Source organism: Tachysurus fulvidraco, chromosome 3 (genome assembly GCF_022655615.1).
Source record: "Tachysurus fulvidraco isolate hzauxx_2018 chromosome 3, HZAU_PFXX_2.0, whole genome shotgun sequence".
NCBI classification, from domain to species: Eukaryota; Metazoa; Chordata; class Actinopteri; order Siluriformes; family Bagridae; genus Tachysurus; species Tachysurus fulvidraco.
The window spans coordinates 23078253-23098252 of record NC_062520.1 but is presented as its reverse complement, the minus strand read 5'-3'; the positions used below and the strand labels follow the sequence as shown (position 1 = coordinate 23098252).

The 20000-nt window shown below is 39.1% G+C and overlaps 1 protein-coding gene across 3 annotated transcripts in view; it reads right to left on the bottom strand.

Moving 5' to 3' along the window:
- Positions 1–18656, bottom strand: part of prkcg (protein kinase C, gamma) — a 27269-nt gene extending 8613 nt beyond the window's left edge. Inside the window, exons 1-14 of one of the 3 annotated variants that reach the window (XR_007140233.1) lie at positions 18353–18656; positions 15767–15798; positions 15582–15664; positions 13883–13994; positions 12305–12433; positions 9373–9529; positions 8955–9156; positions 8404–8586; positions 6860–7033; positions 6140–6231; positions 5993–6055; positions 5728–5866; positions 5246–5328; positions 2574–2654 (exon numbers count right to left, since the gene is read on the bottom strand). Coding sequence is in view for 2 of the 3 variants with exons in the window: in XM_047811792.1 (XP_047667748.1) it covers positions 2574–2654; positions 5728–5866; positions 5993–6055; positions 6140–6231; positions 6860–7033; positions 8404–8586; positions 8955–9156; positions 9373–9529; positions 12305–12433; positions 13883–13994; positions 15582–15664; positions 15767–15798; positions 18353–18582 (1677 nt within the window). In the remaining variant the exon portion in view is untranslated. The remainder of the gene's footprint in view (positions 1–2573; positions 2655–5245; positions 5329–5727; positions 5867–5992; positions 6056–6139; positions 6232–6859; positions 7034–8403; positions 8587–8954; positions 9157–9372; positions 9530–12304; positions 12434–13882; positions 13995–15581; positions 15665–15766; positions 15799–18352) is intronic. The other 2 variants (XM_047811792.1, XM_047811793.1) reach the window with 2 other exon arrangements.
- Between the last annotated feature and the right edge of the window lie 1344 nt (positions 18657–20000).

The window sequence follows — 20000 nt, the reverse complement described above, 5'->3', positions numbered from 1 at the left end:
CTTCAGCAATCCTGAAGCTTATGGTCATGCCAATAAACCCCATTGAATTGTGTTAAATGAATCCATAAAGTAATAAAAATTGGACCATATTAAATACACAGCATTAAGGAAACTTATACGGTAGCTGTACAGTAGGAATGCATTTTTATAAACATTTTGATTGCAACTTTTGTTTGATAGACATAATAGGAATGTTTTTGAGTAATTAGTTTTTTTGTACTTTTTCTAATATCAAAATATAAATGATGCATAGAATATAAATGATAAGTAAATGGAATACAAGTAAAATGCAAGTAAAAAGCCAAAAGTAACATCTGATAGTGGAAATGAACCTTAGAAACTTTTACACACAGATTAACTACTAGTCATTTATAATTAACCAATAAGCCAACGGCAATCATTTCCAGAAATAGTTTCAGGATGTATTTAAATAGCACTTCATAGTTTAGCTAATACTTTATAATCACTTTCATTAATGCATCATTAATAGGTATAAACATGCTAATCAACACATTGAACAAACATCGACAAATGTACCACATGTATCGCAAAAGACCCGTACTTTATAAGTACAGGTAAACGTGTAAACTATAGCTTTAAACCTCAGATGCAGCTAAACATCGTGGTAGCAACTCTACATATGTCTAGACATGAATTCAGTAGTTATTATATAGATGTTTTGGCAGTATGTAAAATGTAGTGGAAGCAGTTTATCTTGTAATCTTGTAGTAAATCTGCATCTTGGGTCCTTTGCTCTACAAGAGTCACCTTATCCACTCTTGATAGAAACTGCTATCATTTTTATATTGTACATTTATGTATAAGCTACACTTTGTTAGATTTTGAAATTGGATGGTAGTAAAGAAAAGAACAGATCAGACACAAAACACTGTGACCTTCATTATTTGGCTAACACACATTAAGTTCGATTGCTGAAATGCTGTAATCTTGAGTAACTACATGAACACTTATTTCAGATGATTTTCTCATATTACATTTGTAATAACTTTTAGTTATTAAGGATACAATAATAAATATAAATACATGAAAAACTATGGCTCTTTTTAACTAGTAATTATTGATGTATTTATGAATGTTTAGGTGTTTAATTTACTTCCTGAGGCTACTTACTACTATCTACTACTACTACTAAACATTTAGGTTAACTAACATCTTGTTGTCATTTTAATGGTTATTTTGTCTCATCAGATGTGATTGTGAGCTCATTTATTATTTTTTTGTTAGCAGACTTTTGTTCATTTACATTCAGTATATAATGATATGAACTATCATATAGAAATGCATGTTTTAATGGACAAATTCTAGATAATTAATAATTCATTTATATAGATCATAAAAGCATTAATTATAGTTATAAGCTCATCATTGGAGTGTCCCTTACATGTTGTCTCAGATTGTCAATATTGTCACATTATAATCTCCAACTGCCTACACAATAAGCAATAAGAAATCCTTTTGTTACTGTTTACACAGAATGTAATTAGTCAACTAATCCTATTTTCTGTATCCAACCACTTATAGCTGACAGATTTGCCCTCATGAGGCTTAATTATAGTTATGTATAAGTTACATAAACTGTGGCTGAATTAGTAGATGCAGATAGATTATAAGACTGGGCTGTAAAGAAAGAATACTGTTGCATTCTAACACTCGGTTTCTTGTATTGTACACTAACTGCTCCCTTCACTTCTACTTATTTACTCTTACCAATTATTTAAACAGCACTGGCAGAAATGTAGACGATCAAAGCAGAACTTTAACCTGTAACACAGCCTGCGTAACACAGCGTAATCCCATCAATCTGACTAGAGAACACAACTAAATGATTTCAAAAGACACACTGAATTATTCCCTGAATGATTCTCTAGCCAAATGTGCTTCACTCACTCACTCATTTTCTACCGCTTATCCGAACTACCTCGAGTCATGGGGAGCCTGAGCCTGTGCTCAGGCATCATCGGGCATCAAGGCAGGATACACCCTGGACGGCGTGCCAACCCATCGCAGGGCACACACACATACACACACATTCTCATTCACTCATGCAATCACACACTACGGACAATTTTCCAGAGATGCCAATCAACCTACCATGCATGTCTTTGGACTGGGGGAGGAAACCGGAGTACCTGGAGGAAACCCCCGAGGCATGGGGAGAACATGCAAACTCCGCACACACAAGTGTCCCCCAATGTGCTTCGTATGTAGACAATAAGAATGCCAATGCTTTTCCTGCTACTGTAATAACGTTTGCATAAAGATGTACAATGAAACTTTTTTTAAGCGGTTTAAGCTGTTGAGTAAAAACAAAAAACATATTTTGACAGGGACACTGAATACTTTGGGATTGAGCCCAAAACAGTTAAAATTTGCTTGCAGTGGTTTCAGATGACAGAACACAGACACATAATCACATTGCAGGCCTGTGTGAATCATCTATAAATCATCTGAGATGAGTTTTAAGTTGATCTATTTAGAAAGCTTTCTTTCAGTGGTTGAAACCTCTTCAGAACGGTTAACATCTTCAGAGGGTGTACAGTATGTTTACGTACCTGGCCAGCCAGCATCTCATAAAGGAGAACCCCATATGACCACCAGTCTACTGCTTTACCATATGGCTGATATGCTACAATCTGATAAATAAACAGATAAACTAATGATTAAACAATGCTCATAAAGCAGAACTGTACCATGCAACTTAAAGGATAAGTCCACCATAAAAGTCATTACATTTATTTACATTTATTGAAGTATATTTGATGCAGCAGACTCCACACTTGAGTGTAACGTTTCCCCTGTCTGATCACCAGACCATTGAGTTCATGGGTTTTACATCATGGCTTATGTTGCCATTTGGTCCAGTTGCTTCAGAACCCACTTTAACTGAACATGGGTTGTAGTGGTACAGTAATGTCACCCATGAATTCCCTGCAGTTTTTAGTCCTCTGTTTTTTTTTTTTAATTTGCTGTAATAATTAGGGTCATTTCAGGGGAAATTTTGCTGTTACTATTCTGTTACTATACCTTTTTGCATGGACTGCCACTGTGTTTCAAATTAGTATTACAGAATTGAAACGTAATGTTTGTGAAGTAACTGGTGAGCATGTTTTGGATGTGGTCTGGGATGTGGCAAGCTTGACAGTTCCTTGTGTATCTAGAAGAGCCCTAGAATATGGTTCTTGCATGCTAACCTACTGGTTCACTGCATTTGGTCCAATTTAGTAGTTTAGTAATCCATTTTTGGTCCATTCAACTAGTAGGTCAGGATAGGTGTTCTGTGCTGTGGGTGGCTTGGTCCAGCAAGTGGTTTAAGGACAAAGTAGGTTTAGTGAGATCTGAGTACTACAATGTCTGTACTAAATGTGCTGCATCTGCTTTTCTTTTCTTCCACGTTTGGACCTTACCTGGTGTATCTACACCACCTTTTCCCTTTGAACAACAATAAATCCAAAATAGAAATAGTAGAAACAGCAATATGTAAACTTTTGCACAACTGTGATCATAGATTGATTATAAATACTGATAAATACTGTATCGGGTGGACTTTTCCTTTAAAAGCAATTATAAGAAGAAACTGTCAGTAGACAAAAATGACGGTGACATGCCTCGATGTTTACAAATGTTTACAGCAAAGAATATATTATACATGTTAATAAGGAATAACAAAGAACATAAGGAATTATTCCAGGGTAACAACTTAGGGTAGATACAATACAATGCTGTCTTGAGTCTATGATATGATACTGATCATAAAGAATTTGTGTGTGTGTGTGAGTGAGAGAGAGAGAGAGACAAAAAAATGACAGAGACAAAAACATACATTTTGGATTAAATGAGGTCAATAACAGTTAACTGCTCAGATAAAGGGGAATTCCAGCAGACATATTTTGGGTCCAAGTGTCATTGTGATTGTGCTACATATATATATATATTCAGATTTAAACCCAAAGTGGATGTGTCCTAAATCCAATTCGCCTCATGGCTAAATGTTTTAAATGGAACCTAGTACAGTACCTAGCTACCTAGTATTGATCAGGCTATTGTTCAGCAGGATATAAAGGTGATAGTTTTTACATTTGACAATTCTATCAGGATTAGGCTTGACTAACAAATGATTTTCTTAGAAATGGTGTTGTTTTGTTTACATTACGTTACTATTATGCCCTAAAATACATGTGAAAAACAAACTGCTGGATGTAGATTTTGAGTGTTTATCTCAAGTCCTATCTGTTAGCCGTACAACAATGATTAATGGGTGACATCGTGGTAGAGTGGGTAGTGTTACATGGTCCTCTATGGTCCCTGGTTAAATCCTGAACTTGTTTAATTACATATGCACAGTTTTGCACATTCTTCTTCATCAGTGTGTGTCCTCTCACCTCCTAAATCCAGAGCCACTGGTAGCGAGTTTCCTTTTTAACTTTTGCTAGCTAGCTAAACCCAAGGCCTTGTTGTAGAGGAAGGAGTCCAGCATGCTATTTGCCCAGAGTGCTGTTTACTTACTGCCTAAAGTAAAGTGTGTGGCTCTAAGGCTACTATCATTAGCTAAGTAGTGTGAAGAAAACATCCCTGGATTTACTACCTGATGTGTGCGCCCTTGTGTTTGTTATATTATAGATTTGCAGATTTTGTTATGCAATCTGATTTGCGATTCTTGGCCTGGGGGTTTGGGCAATTAGCCAACATTAGCCTTCTCCTACAGTATGAAGCAGAACTTAAAAATAAGGTTGGAACATCATGACATGTGAAGGACTTAAGCATTAAAAAAAATCACACAAAATAACCAGAGCATGTTGTTTCTTCCTTTGATTCCTTTCTAATTTTGTGATTTATAAATAAATAAATAAATGCAGAAATAACTGCAGATATTTAATCTATATGTGTGGTCTTCTAATGACCTACTGTATTTGCCATGCATTTTTTTTAATGTTTGTGTGTTTGTTTGTTTTTTTTACTTTCCTAGTTATTATTTTTTTCATCATGCATAAAAAATATTCGACTCAACACTAATAATAATGCTGATGCATGCAGGATTCTCGTTTAGAGAAAAAGTGTGTGTGCACCTACTGTATTGAAAATCACTTTCTTGGACATATAAATATATATATATGTACCATGAGCACACATAACATCCATTATAAACAGTGAGATAGTGAACAGCGAACATTTACATTCACAGGCACAAATGTACTTGCACACACAAGGTTACTGATGCTGAACATACATTTCGAATCATCGTGTTTAAGTGATTCCAACACAGAGGCACGGGGAAGAGGACACAGCAAGAAACACATCTTGCATCTTGAACTAGGAGACGTGAATGGAGAAGAAAAATATTCCACTGTGTTTATATTCTGACATTCGGAAATGATTTGACAAGGTGTATAACTAAACACAGACAACATGAAGCAGGACTGTGTGATATCAGTAAAGTGCATGTACTGTATATCTATTAAGGGACAAACTTTGTGGTTGCAAAAGGCTTCATTTGCTTTGACAGTGTTATAATTAGAAATGGTTGATTTTACTGCACCATTGCACCAGATGTCCTAAATATGAAAGCTATAATTAAAGCCTCTCTTGATTAATATAATTACAGATACTGATTTTGTAATAATCTGTAAAGTGTGTGTGTGTGTGTGTGTGTGTGTGTGTGTGTGTGTGTGTACTGTATATTCTGAGCTGTGGTTGGGGGAAACAATGAACCTCAGGAGCAATGTAGTCCGGAGTGCCACAGAATGTCCGTGTGGTGTCTCCCTCCATCATGCCTTCCCTGCACATCCCGAAATCAGCAATCTTTATGTGGCCCTCACTGTCTAACAGCACATTATCCAGTTTGAGATCTCTAACAGGAAACAGAGAGAAGGAAGAAGGGATGGATAATGCAAAAGCTTCCTTTTTAGAGGCCTGACATACTTAGCCATGCACTATATAAAGAGTTAATGGGGTTTCCCTATCATGTCAGCAGTACCTATAGATGATGCCTTTGCTGTGCAGGAAGAAGAGGCCCACAGCTATCTCTGCTGCATAAAATCTGCCAAAGAAGTATCGTTCAATCACGTCAACATGTTCAGCTAGCAAGAGAATGGAAATAGAGGGAAAAGGGTTCAATACTCACGCGGCATGCGGCTCTTTAAATTTCCCAACAATCTGAATATGAAACATGAGATCTCCACCATTCACATATTCCATTACATAGTACAGACGATCCTGTAGAAGAGAAACGATTATACTATACGGAGAAGCGCATTGTAAAAAGAAATTAGATGATTGATAAATGATAAGCAAATATTTGGGGATAAATACGCAAACAAACCGGTAATTACTAAATGTGATAACATTTAACAAAGCTTACAGTTTGTTACATAATTACACGCTGTCAATTTTAAATCCCTTAGACACAGACATCTCCCCCACGCACTAGCACATCATGTAATCCCCCACAGACGAAATTTAAAAAAGCAAACTGTTCTCATTAAGTTACCCCTCCCATCAAACTATTAATGGCCTTGCTAAAGAGCATGAGGGCTAATTAATTAATTTAATAATTGAGCCTCAGATTTAGGCCAGCACGCTGTTCTCTGTTAATGATGTGAACATTTTGTACATGATTATAACACAAAGTCAGAGTAGAAGTGCTATGCTGACATGGCTCGCTGTAAGACATCCAATATGCCACCTGCATTGATATGAAGCAGGGGCACTAGGGCAGTTATGTGAGGTAGGTTGACCTGGGGCAAAAACACTGCAGCTGTTCCATCAGGGATACTGAAAAAAGAAGAATTTTTGTATATGGGACATATCTTAAATGTGCACACAAACACACACACACACACACCTCAGTCTGGAAAGCGCAAAAGAGAGACGTGAGGAAGTGAGGTCGGCTGCCCAATCCCAGAACTCTCCGCTCCACCATGGCGCTCTCTGTGTCCTCGTCCTGAAACAGCACATCTTTCTTCAGTACCTTCACTGCAAACAAGCGGTCGCTACATCGTTCCTCTGCCAGCATCACCTGCAGAAAATACACCGGATTCGTTCAGATTCTCTTTAACTCTAAATTGATTAAGCCATGATCGTGTCCCTGACTTGGATAAAGCAGTCACTGAATATCAGTGAATAAATGATTAAAACACTGTATTATTATTTATTATTCATAGTTATTCATGTGTCAATAAATCTGTAACTTTGAATAATGATGCTGAACATTTCATACAACCCTCATTATATAATCATATAACCCTTAACACATGAGAGGAAAGCAATTTGAGTGAAGCAATCACAATTCAATCCTGCAGAATCTAATATTTAATTGCACGGCCTCTCGTCTCCTCTCTGATTTTTCCCTCGTTCTCATTTCCATATAATATCTCTCATCCTTGGCAAGCAAAATCTCCTGGTGCTAAAAAAAAAAAAAACCCCAGCAGTCATTCTGTACATCCAGCTGAGCTGAACACAAATTCACACTGTTGCAGTTTTAATTGAACATTCATGTCTTTCTCTCCTTCACATGCTCGTTGTCTGCCTCCCATGTCTCTCCTGTCCCTCCACCAGGGCGTAACCCTGTGCTCTTATATAAGCACTACTGTTGTGCACACATATTCGAATGAGAACATTCAGGCACTCGCACATGCACATTTATAGCAGTAGTGACTTGCAAATATCGTAACAGCAGAAATATTTCTTATTACATCTTTATGGCTTGAGGACAGCAGGTAAGTGACTTTATGCTAATGATAACAATAATTCTATAACTGATCCTAATCAAAGTACTAAACCCAGAAGCATATTGTGGCCATAAAGGCTATCAAGCTTGATGCATGTAAGAGCTAATATCGTTAAACAGAGCTGGCAGTATTCCGAAAAATTCTACATCCCAAAATCCACACAAAAGACCTAAAAGTAGCACCAAAAATGATTTTTCTCAGCAATTACTTGTGGATTAAAGATACAGACATTACCCACCCCGTAATAGATATAACAGAAATTCTTCTGTACATTATAGATCATAGACACAGTGTGTTCGCTTTCAATTTCTTTTTTAAGGCTTGTCAGATTTATTTCTAATTATTTTCTATAAAATGTGATCTCCGTACCACTTACTAAGCCCTTAACTGTTATGATGAATGAGTGCTGGCTTTTTTTGGTTATTCATCTCTGGCTAAAAAATGTAATTGTAAATGTAAAGCATATTTTAATTGGAGGGGTTTTGTTATATGATGCCTTTTGATGTAATGTGCAACAACAACAACAAAACTATTTTCATCCTTCCCAAGCCTGGAAATTGAATTATGTATAGGCGTAGGCTTGTGTCTTTTGCTTTTGCCTGAGTGTGTGTGTGTGTGTGTGTGTGTGTGTGTGTGTGTGTGTGTGTGTGTGGGGTACCTTGCCAAAGCTGCCCTTCCCTAGCACCATAAGGAAGTTGAAGTCATGGAGTCCAACCCGGCCCTTTCCCACTGGTAAGCTGGTGGGTGCAGGACTCACAACAGGTGGTGTGACAGCAGGCACAGGTGTGGGCACAGTAACAGGAGCAGGAGGAAGAGAGGGAGAGACAACAGAGTCTGGCTCCTGTTGAGAATCAGACAAACATAGAAAGTGAAAGAGAGTTACATATGAATTAATAACAACCAAGGGCATCAATCACTCATGAATGAAACTCTACTGCCCCCAAGTGGACATGTTTAATAAAGGAAATTATCAACGGTGCATAAGTTTCTGTGTGCTTGTTTCCATGGCCCTCAGGGAACCTTTTACAAATTTGATCCTGTTTAACATTCACATGTATCACTAGTAATTCACTATATTCGATTTTTTGAGTTCATGTGTTTTGAGAGCTGAGAAAGAGCCAAACATATAAAGTATTTGAGGGTCTGAGGTCTGGATTAGGAAGCTCTGCACTAAAGAGCTGAAAGAGACTGCAGGCGTGTAGTAGATACCTGTAAGTCTGGGTCAGGTACAGGGATATTGTAGTACTCTCCCTCATCCTGGTTCAGCAGTTTAAACCAGCCGCTAACAGGACGACGAAATATCTCACTCACTCCAAAACTGAGAGCTCCCATGAAGTCATTTCGAGACGTACGATCCCAGTCCCATACCTCTATAGATAAGCGCCTATCCCACTGCCTGCCTCTCACTGAACTATAGAGGCAAATAGGTCGAAAGACAGAGAAAAGAATATAGAAGAGTAGAAACAGAAGTCAGGAAATTGCAGTGTAGGAAGAGATATCTCCGAATTACATAAGGTCGAGTTACAAGCAGAGACATATACATTACACTGTTCAGTACAAATCAGGAGAAGATTTAAATTAAATGCATTTTTTTTAGACAAACGTATACATAGATGCTCATACTCACAAGACAAAACTTTCATTAAAGACAGGGTTTAGAGTGGAACGAATCGTCTTGGTTTTCTGTTTGCTGTGGCTTTTGGGGTCTGGAATAAGTTTAAGCTTCACATAGGGGTCAGACAAGCCATTGGGGTCCATGGGAATCAGGTTCCTTGCTTCATGTACTAGCACAGGAAACATCAAAACAAGTCACAAGTGAATACAAATTTCAGTAGCATCTTTGCTGACCGGTGTATGGTGCGCTAATATTTCAGACTAGCTACTAATTTCAATTTTAAACAAAAACTATGGAAGCGTTTGTATGTGGATTATTACACTTTAGAGTTTATTGGGTTGAATGAAGGTGGATGGGGAAAAAAATGAAATCTCAGATACACGCTATCTTCATCAACACTGTAAGGGGTGCGAATTATGAAGTATGATTAGAATTCAAAAGAAGTATAGGTCTGACTTTTTTTTTTACTGCCAATCACACACTTTTAGCTTACAGCAATCGTCTACAGCACCAGTTATATTCTGCTTTATTTAATCTATGCCTGACAGCTCGGATGGAGATTAGGTGCTGACCGATAATAACGAAAAGAACGAATGCATGCACAATATTGCTATGGGAAAGGAAATGAAAAAAATCTTATTTGACAGTTTCATTAAATTCAGTGTGAAAAGTAGCACAGACACACACAAAAACACTGATATCTAAAAATATTTCTAAGAAATCTTTGTTAAACCACTAAAATAAACAACATACTCGTAAACTCAAAAACCTACTAAAATTACATTTTAAAAAGACAACTTTTAATTTATTATTAAATCTGATATAACTTATTTAATTTAGTAGGCTCTGTTAGGCAGAATGATGTTTTTCTCCCTCTTTAGTGAATGTCAACACTGCTCTCTGCTGGTGAACAGCTGAATTCTGACAAACAACTGCTACTTTCTTTTTTTTTTTTCAATTCTCATCCTTTTTTCACCACAGTTCATTCACCTAATTCATGACAGTGTCTTTAATTCTTTATTCTTACCTGTACCTGCAGCTTGTGCTGTCATCGGTTTGCTCATCATTATACAACACTCCTTGACCTTCAATCTTACTGACTACTGAATACTCTTACTGACTGGATGGATTACTGAATGGATACTGAATGGATTCGCACAGGAGCAGAAACCTGGCCAGCTAAAATAGAGTTGAACAATGGTGGCAGTAAATAAAGTGATACCCCTCATCTCTCAGGCCTCTGCCAACACCTCCTCCTCATCCAAGGCAACTTCCTATACTATCACACATTATGACAAAGAAAGCTGTTTAATTTCTTCGTTGTGCACCATTAAAAGACCATCAGCGATGTACCTGGCACACACAATCATCTAGCCTCTTCCAAAAAAGACAACTTACTGTAGTTTAGCACAGAGTCTGTTGCAGCAAAGTAATACACCAGTAAAGCACAAGGTTGTGGACCTGCTGCTACTGTACCTGATAAATTGTTTGCTGTCCAGGAGTCATTTCCTGGTTTCTTTTGTTTCATAGACCTGATTAAATATGTCTAAAAAGGTGCATAATAGTCAGCCAACTGGAAAAACATTGAGTTGTCATGTAATGGCTTGAGCTTGGTTTCTAATATCCTTTTTTTTTACACTGCCTGAGAGCATGTCAACTTAAGCGAGGAGCTCCCAGTCTATGGAAGGCAGAAATATGCATAAAAGACCAACAGATGTGTTCAGCACCACACCCGATCACGCCTGCATAATCCAACCCCAAATCAAATCACCATCAGTATTTACTTATCACTGGGTCAGCTGGGTATGTGAGCCTTCAATGTCACTTTAATTCCTGATTACAAAACACACAGAGTAACAAGGAAGGTCATGATGAACCTCTATCCTAGATCTCACAAAGAGCTACTGATACTCTATGTAGCCTTATTGCTAGACTCTCCGTCTCCCCATGTATTCACTACCCCTATAGGCCTACCGATATACATAATCCTCCAAAAGAGCACCTTCAACCTTTGAACACTTTATAAATATTGCTACTGATATACAGCAGTCTAACTAGTTCACCTTTGCAGGAGCACCCTTAAACCCCAGGAGAAGTAGTTTGAAACAGTGAAAAACTTTCCACTGCCATGCACAAAAAACCAAATCAAGTACATGCCTTCCTTGAGGCTATTACTGTTGATTTATGACTTAATTCCCCTTTGTAGCCTCCTTCCTTTCAGCTAGGACAAAAAAGCCCAGCCCAAAAAGGTAAGGTTCTTACATTTAAAATAATGTTGATAAACATTTACTGTCAGACAGTGGGAAATTATCAAATGAAACTGTCATCCATCCATCCATCCATCCATCCATCCATCCATCCATCCATCCATCCATCCATCTATCTATCAGGTGCAGAGCATGCTATCGTTTTTATAAGCTATAAACTGTAGCACTTGATTAGAAGGTGCTTGACATTAAATGACCAGCACACAAGTCGCATAGCCGACCACAGCTATGTACACGTTTTGTCTGTTTACAATTACTATTAGTGTCAAGAAGATGTGGACTGAGGAACCAGGCCTCAGATAAAAAGATCAACCACTTCATCAGCATGAAAAAAATTCAAAATTGGATAAAATATGCCAAGGCCTACAGCAAAGAGGGGCTGAATCACACAATTACTCTGACACACCAACCGGAAGTCTTTACACATCCACCTGAGGAAGAGGAAACAGCACAAAGTTCAGACCCCAAGCAGGTCAGAGCACTTTGCAGAGAAACTGCACATACTGCTCCACTATTCCCTTCACTCCTACTTAATTTACACACTCTGGACTCCTTAAACTTTCTATATATGTCATTGAAGTCATCGAAGATGGTGATAATGTAGAATGTTAGAACCTAAGCTGTGATAACTGCATATAAGTCATTTCCTTAGAGATCAACACTTTCTTTTCTCTCACCTGTGACATAGATATCCTCCTTCTCTCCACGTACACTCAGGTGGATCCGTCCTCTTTTCTCAGTGTGGTCATGCCCACATAGACTGGGTACACTGTTCTCACATCGCTTATGAACGTTCATCTCGCAGCCTTAAACAAACATACATACAGAAAAGAGACGAATCAAAGTCAGGCTTAGCCTTGATTTTGTGCTCAATTCTAATTGTGTTTGTCAACGTTTTTAAAGACCCCTGAACTACTGACCATGCAGCAAGATTGTAAGAAGTGGAAACACACCTATTTGTGTTGTCTCATTGGAATCCACCTGTTAGACAGTGCATTTATCAACACTATCCTATACTGCTTGGAATTACTTGGAGTATTCACAAATAAGCCACACCTCATTGTGGCAACAGCACTCTTAGCCAATCCAAAAAATATTATGCTGACATAATTCCAAATCATTTGGCGGACATAAGACCTAGTGCTATCATTCAAATATCTTCCTGCTGGGCATTTTTCCCAAAACTAATCAGAGGCTACTTCATTCCATTTCTGCTTGCTGATTCCAGATGTCTTTGCATATTTGTATCTGGAACTGAGTCTAAGCCAAAGCATATTAAATGGCCACTGCAAGGAACATTTAGAAGACACAGCATACAGAATTGAATACGAGTGAAAATGTCAATGCCAGGCAAAGTTTCTGCAGAAAAACAAACACAGTCCCAAACTGAAAACAGAATTTGAGCCCATAATGTGTCAGAAAGAAAATAGATTCTTCATCCCATTATTTTTATTGACCCAGCCCAATCTGTACATATTGCTACTCTGAAAATGAATCACACAAGTTCCTGTTTAAAACACAAACTGTACTTAATGGCTAAAAAGATCTATGTTTAATTCCTACTCTAAAATGTCGGAATGAAATAAGCCTGCAAATCAGATCTCTTTGGATTTTTGTAATATTAAATACTGAGGTAATTCACAGGTCAGAACTCATGCACAGTGTCACTATCATTATTAACCAGTTCAACTAATACCAGATATGAAAGAGGACAAATGTTCGTTCAGACTCATAACTCTATGATTACTTCCCTGACATTACATGTCATGCAATTTACACTGGCAACATAGCTGATGAGAGATGTTAATTAAATTGATTTCAGGCTTGTTAAGATGTCATATTATTGAACATAATGTGTGTTAAAATCCTGTCTGTCTGCATTTCCACCATGGCACCGTGCATCAGTCATCATGATTGATGCAGTGCGCATGATTAATGTACAGATACAACTTCTGATGCTAACAATGATCCAGATCCTCGTTTTAACAGAATGCACCTTAAATAAAGGGTATTAAGTTGATCATTTCCTAAAACAAAATAGTTTGGCAGCACTTGTTTCTCTGCCATCTGCTCTTGTAATAAAACATTGGAATGAAAGTAAACTAGTCCAGGACATTGATTACAATTAAAGCCTTTTGCCTTTATTACAAGGCCCTAACTGACTTTAGATTGATTGCAAATGTGTCAAATTACAGTCACTCTTACACACCCCCACACAGCTCCACACACACACACACACACACACACACACTCACTGGTGCATCTCATGCCCTGGTGAATGAGGCCATAAAGCAGAGAACCACAGTGATCGCAGAAGGTTGGACTGGAGTAAGTTTGAATCTTAAACTTGTGTTTACTCTTCAGATCCTACAGAGAGAGAGAGAGAGAGAGAGAGAGAGAGAGAGAGAGAGAGAGAGAGAGAGAGAGAAGATGATAGGAAAGGGGTTTCAATTAGGATTTTGTTCCCATTGATACTGCCCTTTTTTCTAAAAATAGAAGAGAATTTATCTCTACACACCTGTAAACACACACACACGCACACACACACACACACGCACACACACGCACACACACACACGCACACACACGCACACACACACACACACACACACACACACACACACACACACACACATACACACACACATGAAGGGCTCCATTTTGAAGTGACTGTAAGCCAATTAGCTCACTCTATTTTGAGGCAGCTGAATGGTGACTGAATAAATCAGTTCAGCCCAGCTGCAAAACCTGAATCTTCCAAAATGCGATGAGGTAGAAGAGAGAGAGAGAGATAGAGAAGAGAGAGAGATAGAGAGAAAGAGAGAGAGTAGAGCTCAGAGAGAGCGAGATCGATATCTCTCGCTAGAGCTCGATATCTCTCTAGATCTAATGATGGTCTATCTCTCGTCTTTCTATCTCTCTACTCTCTCTTATATAGATGTGCGCTCTCTCATAATCTAGCTCATCTGCTCTCAACACGCCCTCTCTCTCTGTTCTCTCTCTCTCTCTCTCTCTCTCTCTCTCTCTCTCTCTCTCTCTCTCTCAAATACACACACACTTGCGATCTCTCTCTCTCTCTCTCTCTCTCTCTCTCTCTCTCCTCGTCTACTCCTAATCCCCAGCACTCTAACCCTCTTTCTTGTTTCCTCAACTCTCTCTGTTCTTATTCCTCACACTCAGCTCCTTTCATCTGTCTGTCCAGTACTTCCTCTTCTCTGTCACTCTCAGCATAGTTCCCGCCCCTTTTTTTCATCATATGCCAGTTGCTCTTCTCTCCTCCCTCTACTGTGTCAGCCAGTCTCATATCTATCCTGTCACACTCTCCCTCTGACACCAACACACTCGCACAAACACTCATCATTAGTTTATCTATTGTATTTAAAAAAAAAGCTTGTCAAAGAGATACAGAAAACAGACAAGGCACAGGACTGAAAAAATGTCTGTGTTCCTCTCATTAATTTCCCCTCCATATATTTGACCACTGTCAGTACGTCTCTTCTGTGTTAGGCCTCACTACATCACCTATCACATCTAAGTGCCATATTATAAGGATATAAGAGCATGTTAGTGATATTTAGTGTGCGCGGCGGGAAAGTGTGGTTTTGGGACGTGCAGTATGCATGTGTGAGTATGTGCGTGCAGACCGTGAGTGTGTGTACGTGATGCTGTGTGAATGCTGCTGTGCTGTGCCCTGGTGCAGGGGCGCGGGGAGGGACTTCACGACATGTGCCCTCCACTGCTAGTCTTTGATGTTATCCTCTTTGATACTCTCTTGCAGCTCATACAGAACTGAACCGCATAGACGCAAGGGAAAGGCAGATCTGTATGTAATAGACGAACTAGCATGGGAGGGAAAGAGAACGAGAAAAAAACAGGAAAACAGAAAAAAAGGGAAACCAACACATATAGACATGGAGGAGGAATGAGGGAAATGACTAACACATTTATTCATACCTCTGCTTTAGGTGCAGTGATGCTTCCTGGACATGTAAAAGTGACAAACTCGTGACAGCGTTTGTGCACCACAAAACTGCAAACTAAAGCACATATAGATTAGATGTTAAACTAGTCGTGTTTCTTATTGTAGCTGCTCATTAAAGCCACAACTGAACAATAACAAAAGTGTCCTCATGAGTTACCTTGGCATTGGAACCCTTGCTTTCCTATTCCCCTTCAAAAAGACAAAATGGATAGAAAAGTTAATGACTTTCCACAATTGCTCTTTCACACTACATCCTTCTGACAAACAGTCATATCTAGATCACTGTTCGGAGATATAACTTGGGCTGAATTATGTATTAAATATTAATTACTGTACTTCATTGCTATTATTCTGTTTCATCATTGTGATTTTTAGACATATTAATTTTGCCTTTGTAAACAAATAAGACATTTATCTACAGTTCACTGTTTAATAAACTGACTAATAAATCATACCAAGCACATACAGACTTAAATTCTTATTGTTGTGTTGTCTGACCTGTAACCTGTAACTGTGTTCAAAAAATCAACACATTAATTACTCTTATGTGGCCGATTATTTTGCACCAAGAAAAATCAGATTTTTAGCCACAGCGGTGTAATATACATAATCAGGTAGTGCCTTTACTTGTTGTACACAAAAATCTGTTACAGCATTCTCACACAGAAAAAACTGTGAGAGCATTCACTGATTTGTTCACATATTTAAACCATGTTCTGAGAGAGGGAAAGAGAGAGAGAGAGAGAGAGTGTGTGTGTGAGAGAGAGAGAGAGAGAGAGAGAGAGAGAGAGACAGAGACAGAGCGAGCGAGAGAGAGAGAGAGGCGGAGAGGGAGAGAGACAGAGAGAGAGAGAGAGAGAGAGAGAGAAACAGACAGACAGAGACAGAGAGAGAGAGAGTGAGAGACAGAGACAGAGAGAGAGCGAGAGAGACAGACAGTGACAGAGAGAGAGAGAGGGAGAGAGAGAGAGAAACAGACAGAGAGAGAGAGAGAGAGAGAGAGAGAAACAGACCGAGACAGAGAGAGAGAGAAACAGACAGAGAGAGAGACAGAGAGAGAGCGAGAGAGACAGACAGTGACAGAGAGAGAGAGAGAGAGAGAGGGAGAGAGAGAGAGAAACAGACAGAGAGAGACAGAGAGAGAGAGAGAGTGAGAGACAGACAGAAACAGAGAGAGAGAAACAGACCAAGACAGAGAGAGAGAGAAACAGACAGAGAGAGAGACAGAGAGAGAGAAAGAGAGAGAGAGAGAGAGAGAGAGAGAGAGAGAGAGAGAGATCAGAACATGACTGAAGGGACATATGGCTCTCTGTAGCTCTGCACTTGCTGGACCTCAGCATTCGCTTAGAGAAAGATCTGCATAATTGAATTCATCCCTGCAGACTTGAGCTTTACCCCCCACGGGGTATGATGTGCATATAAGCAGGCTATACAGTATGTGTGTTGCATCGTCTCAGTCTATTCTTTAAGACTAAAACTGACCAAGTGCACCCCAGTAAAACAGAGACTAACAACTTTTGAATATCAGATAAAATGTCAGCTGCCAGGCTTAATACAGGGAGGATGTCCCTACAGTATGTGTCCAGCTTTCTGTTCATGTGCTTTGTACAGTATGTGATTAAAAAAATAAGATTCTACAGTGACATTAAAGTATATAAAGGTAAGTATGGCAGGCTAGTTATGTTCAAAAGCGGTATTGTTATAGATAAGGCTAATTCAAACTGCACAACAGGAAGCCTGCAAAGCTTGGCATTTGGTACAATTGCAGTGATGGACAAACGACTTTGGCCAATTCCCAAGTTGGCAAGAACATAAAGCAGACTAGCTGAAATATGGGGCTGTTTCAATAGTAAAGGTCTCACTCACACTGTTAGCCTGTTTCTAGAGAAGAGGTCTCGCTCACATTGTTAGCCACTTCAGTACGTCACACAATGAGACTGGAAAAGGAGTCTTAAATGCAGGTCAGTCAATTATTTTACTGAATCACATATCCACAGAGGCCCGATGAGGATCGTTTTATGTCTATTAATCAGATTTTGAATGTGACAATTTGTGATGATCAGCAGAAATCACATTCACTAAATTCAATTCCAGGCTAAAACGATACTGGATCCAGATGGCTTTGTGAAACCGTAGCTGATTAGTCTTTTTTTTTTTGGGTAGCACAACTTTCTATTGTTTCACCCTATCGTCTAGAGATTTGGAGTTTGACTCAACACAGTGCTGTCTAATAATGAGTTTAAGTGTTACTGCTCAAGGTGGGAGGGACAGCTTTGCTCCTTCTCCTGTCAATCGTAATAATCTCTAGATAATGTAAAAAAAAAACGGCCAAAGCTGGAAAGTCTGGACATGTGAAGAATCAACTGATTTGTTTTATTGTCAGTGAACTGATGGCCTATACTGTAGATGGCCTGTTTGACATCTAAAATGGATTTTCCCAAAAATATTTAACAACTTGCCATTGTGTGCGGATTATTCAGTGATGTAACTAATGAAAATAAGAGAAACTTATCATGTCGCTTGCAGTTGATGCTCAGACGTAGAATATACATAGCTTAAAATGAATGGTTTTAGGATGCATTAGTAGTCAGTTCATAATTGCTGTTGCAATCCAAAATCTAAATATAGCAGTGTAAAAATTTATTCAGATACCTTGAGAATAGATTATTTTAAATGGTTAAAGCTTTGGATTTCTCCCAGCAGACAGATATATGGGCAAGTGTGGATGATGAATTTAAAGTACCATATGAAGTCTGTGCAGTGGCTGCAGAAGGTGGGCTGTTTGAAGAAGCGGGCTGTAAACTGATGGTCTTTCACTTCTACAATCCGCTTGTGCTTGAGTGCTCCTTTCCTCTGGAAGACTGGAAGCCTGGGTGGAGGAGAGAGGGGAGAGGGCAGAGGAGACGAGGAGGGAGAAGGAGAGGACAGGGACAGTGGGGAAAGAGAGGGAGATGGAGAGACTGGTGTAGACATGCTGCAGAAGGGAGGATGGGGCAGGGGGGAGAGACAGAAGGTTAAAGGAAAGATGAAGAGAACGGCAAGACGAAGATGTGCGAAGTGGTGAAATAGAAGAAATGATGAAGGGAGGATTAAGAAAAAAATGGTTGGAAAAAGGGGGAAAGGAGATGTGGATAAGGTTTGTGTGTGTACAGATGGCAGTCTGTGATCCTGATGAAATCAGGAGGAGAGGGTGAGACACACACACACACACACAGACGAGAGAGAGAGAGAGAGAGAGAGAGAGAGGAGAGAGAGAGAGAGAGAGAAAACAGAGTGGAAGGGAGGTTAACACACACTTCCATTGGGGACATCAGAGCACATAGAGATTAGTGTTTCTCCTTTCCTTCTTCATACCACACACACCAACACACACACACACACACAAACACAACCACACACACACACACACACACACACACACACACACAACACACTCCATATCACCAATGTCAACCATGACCACCACCTGCTTTTTCAACTTTTCCCTCTCTGCTTTACACTCATTTTTCCCCCTCCTTTTCCCACTACAACACTCATTATATTCATAAAGAACATTGATAAGATGATAAGTTTTTCCTCAAGTTTGTCCTCTTCTGAATACCACATCTTAAATCTGACATCTGTACTGCTTCTAGCCGATTCAGGGTCAGACCCTTGTGCAACAAACAAAGGATCGATCTCTCACTCACATTTATTTAGCAGAGCCAATACAGTGCAGCTAGTGAATGATGAGCCACATGCAGGATCAAATCTAGCAACAGGAGATGAGGGGCCAACAGAAGAGTACCTCAGACAAGAGACAGATAAATTCAGTAGGAAAAGAGGAGAGGAGGAAAATGAGGAAAACCTTGACAAACTGGAAGAAAATAAATCAGCCTGCCAACCAAAAATCAATGGTAAGTATTTTTAGAAGTTAAAAGAGTACATTAAGAGAAGTTAACAAAGGTCAAGGCGGCAGGACGTAGAAAGAAACAAAAAGAAGTGGAAGAAATTACCTGTTTGTGGTTTGCTTTGGTTAAATGGTCACTCACTGTTCTCCGTCTCCCTCTTGGTGGATGACAGGTAAACAACTTCTTCAAACTGACTCATGAAAGTCGAATTGAGATCATGCAGGAAACCAAAACCAAAAATAGGGAAAACCCTTGAACAGCCCCCCGAAGAGGAAAAAAAGCAAAAAAGAAGAGAGAAAGAAAGTTGAAGTTGAGTGAAGCTTTCCAGGAACGCACGAAGATGGAGGAGGAGTAGAGGGCTCTGTATCCTTTATCCAATAGACATTGAAGAGGGGTAGAGACACTGAGACGATTTTTCACTTTCCAAGATTGATTCTGTTTTACCAACAGGAAGAGTGGCGAGGCAAAAAAGAGAGAAAGTGACAGAGAGAGAGAGAGAGA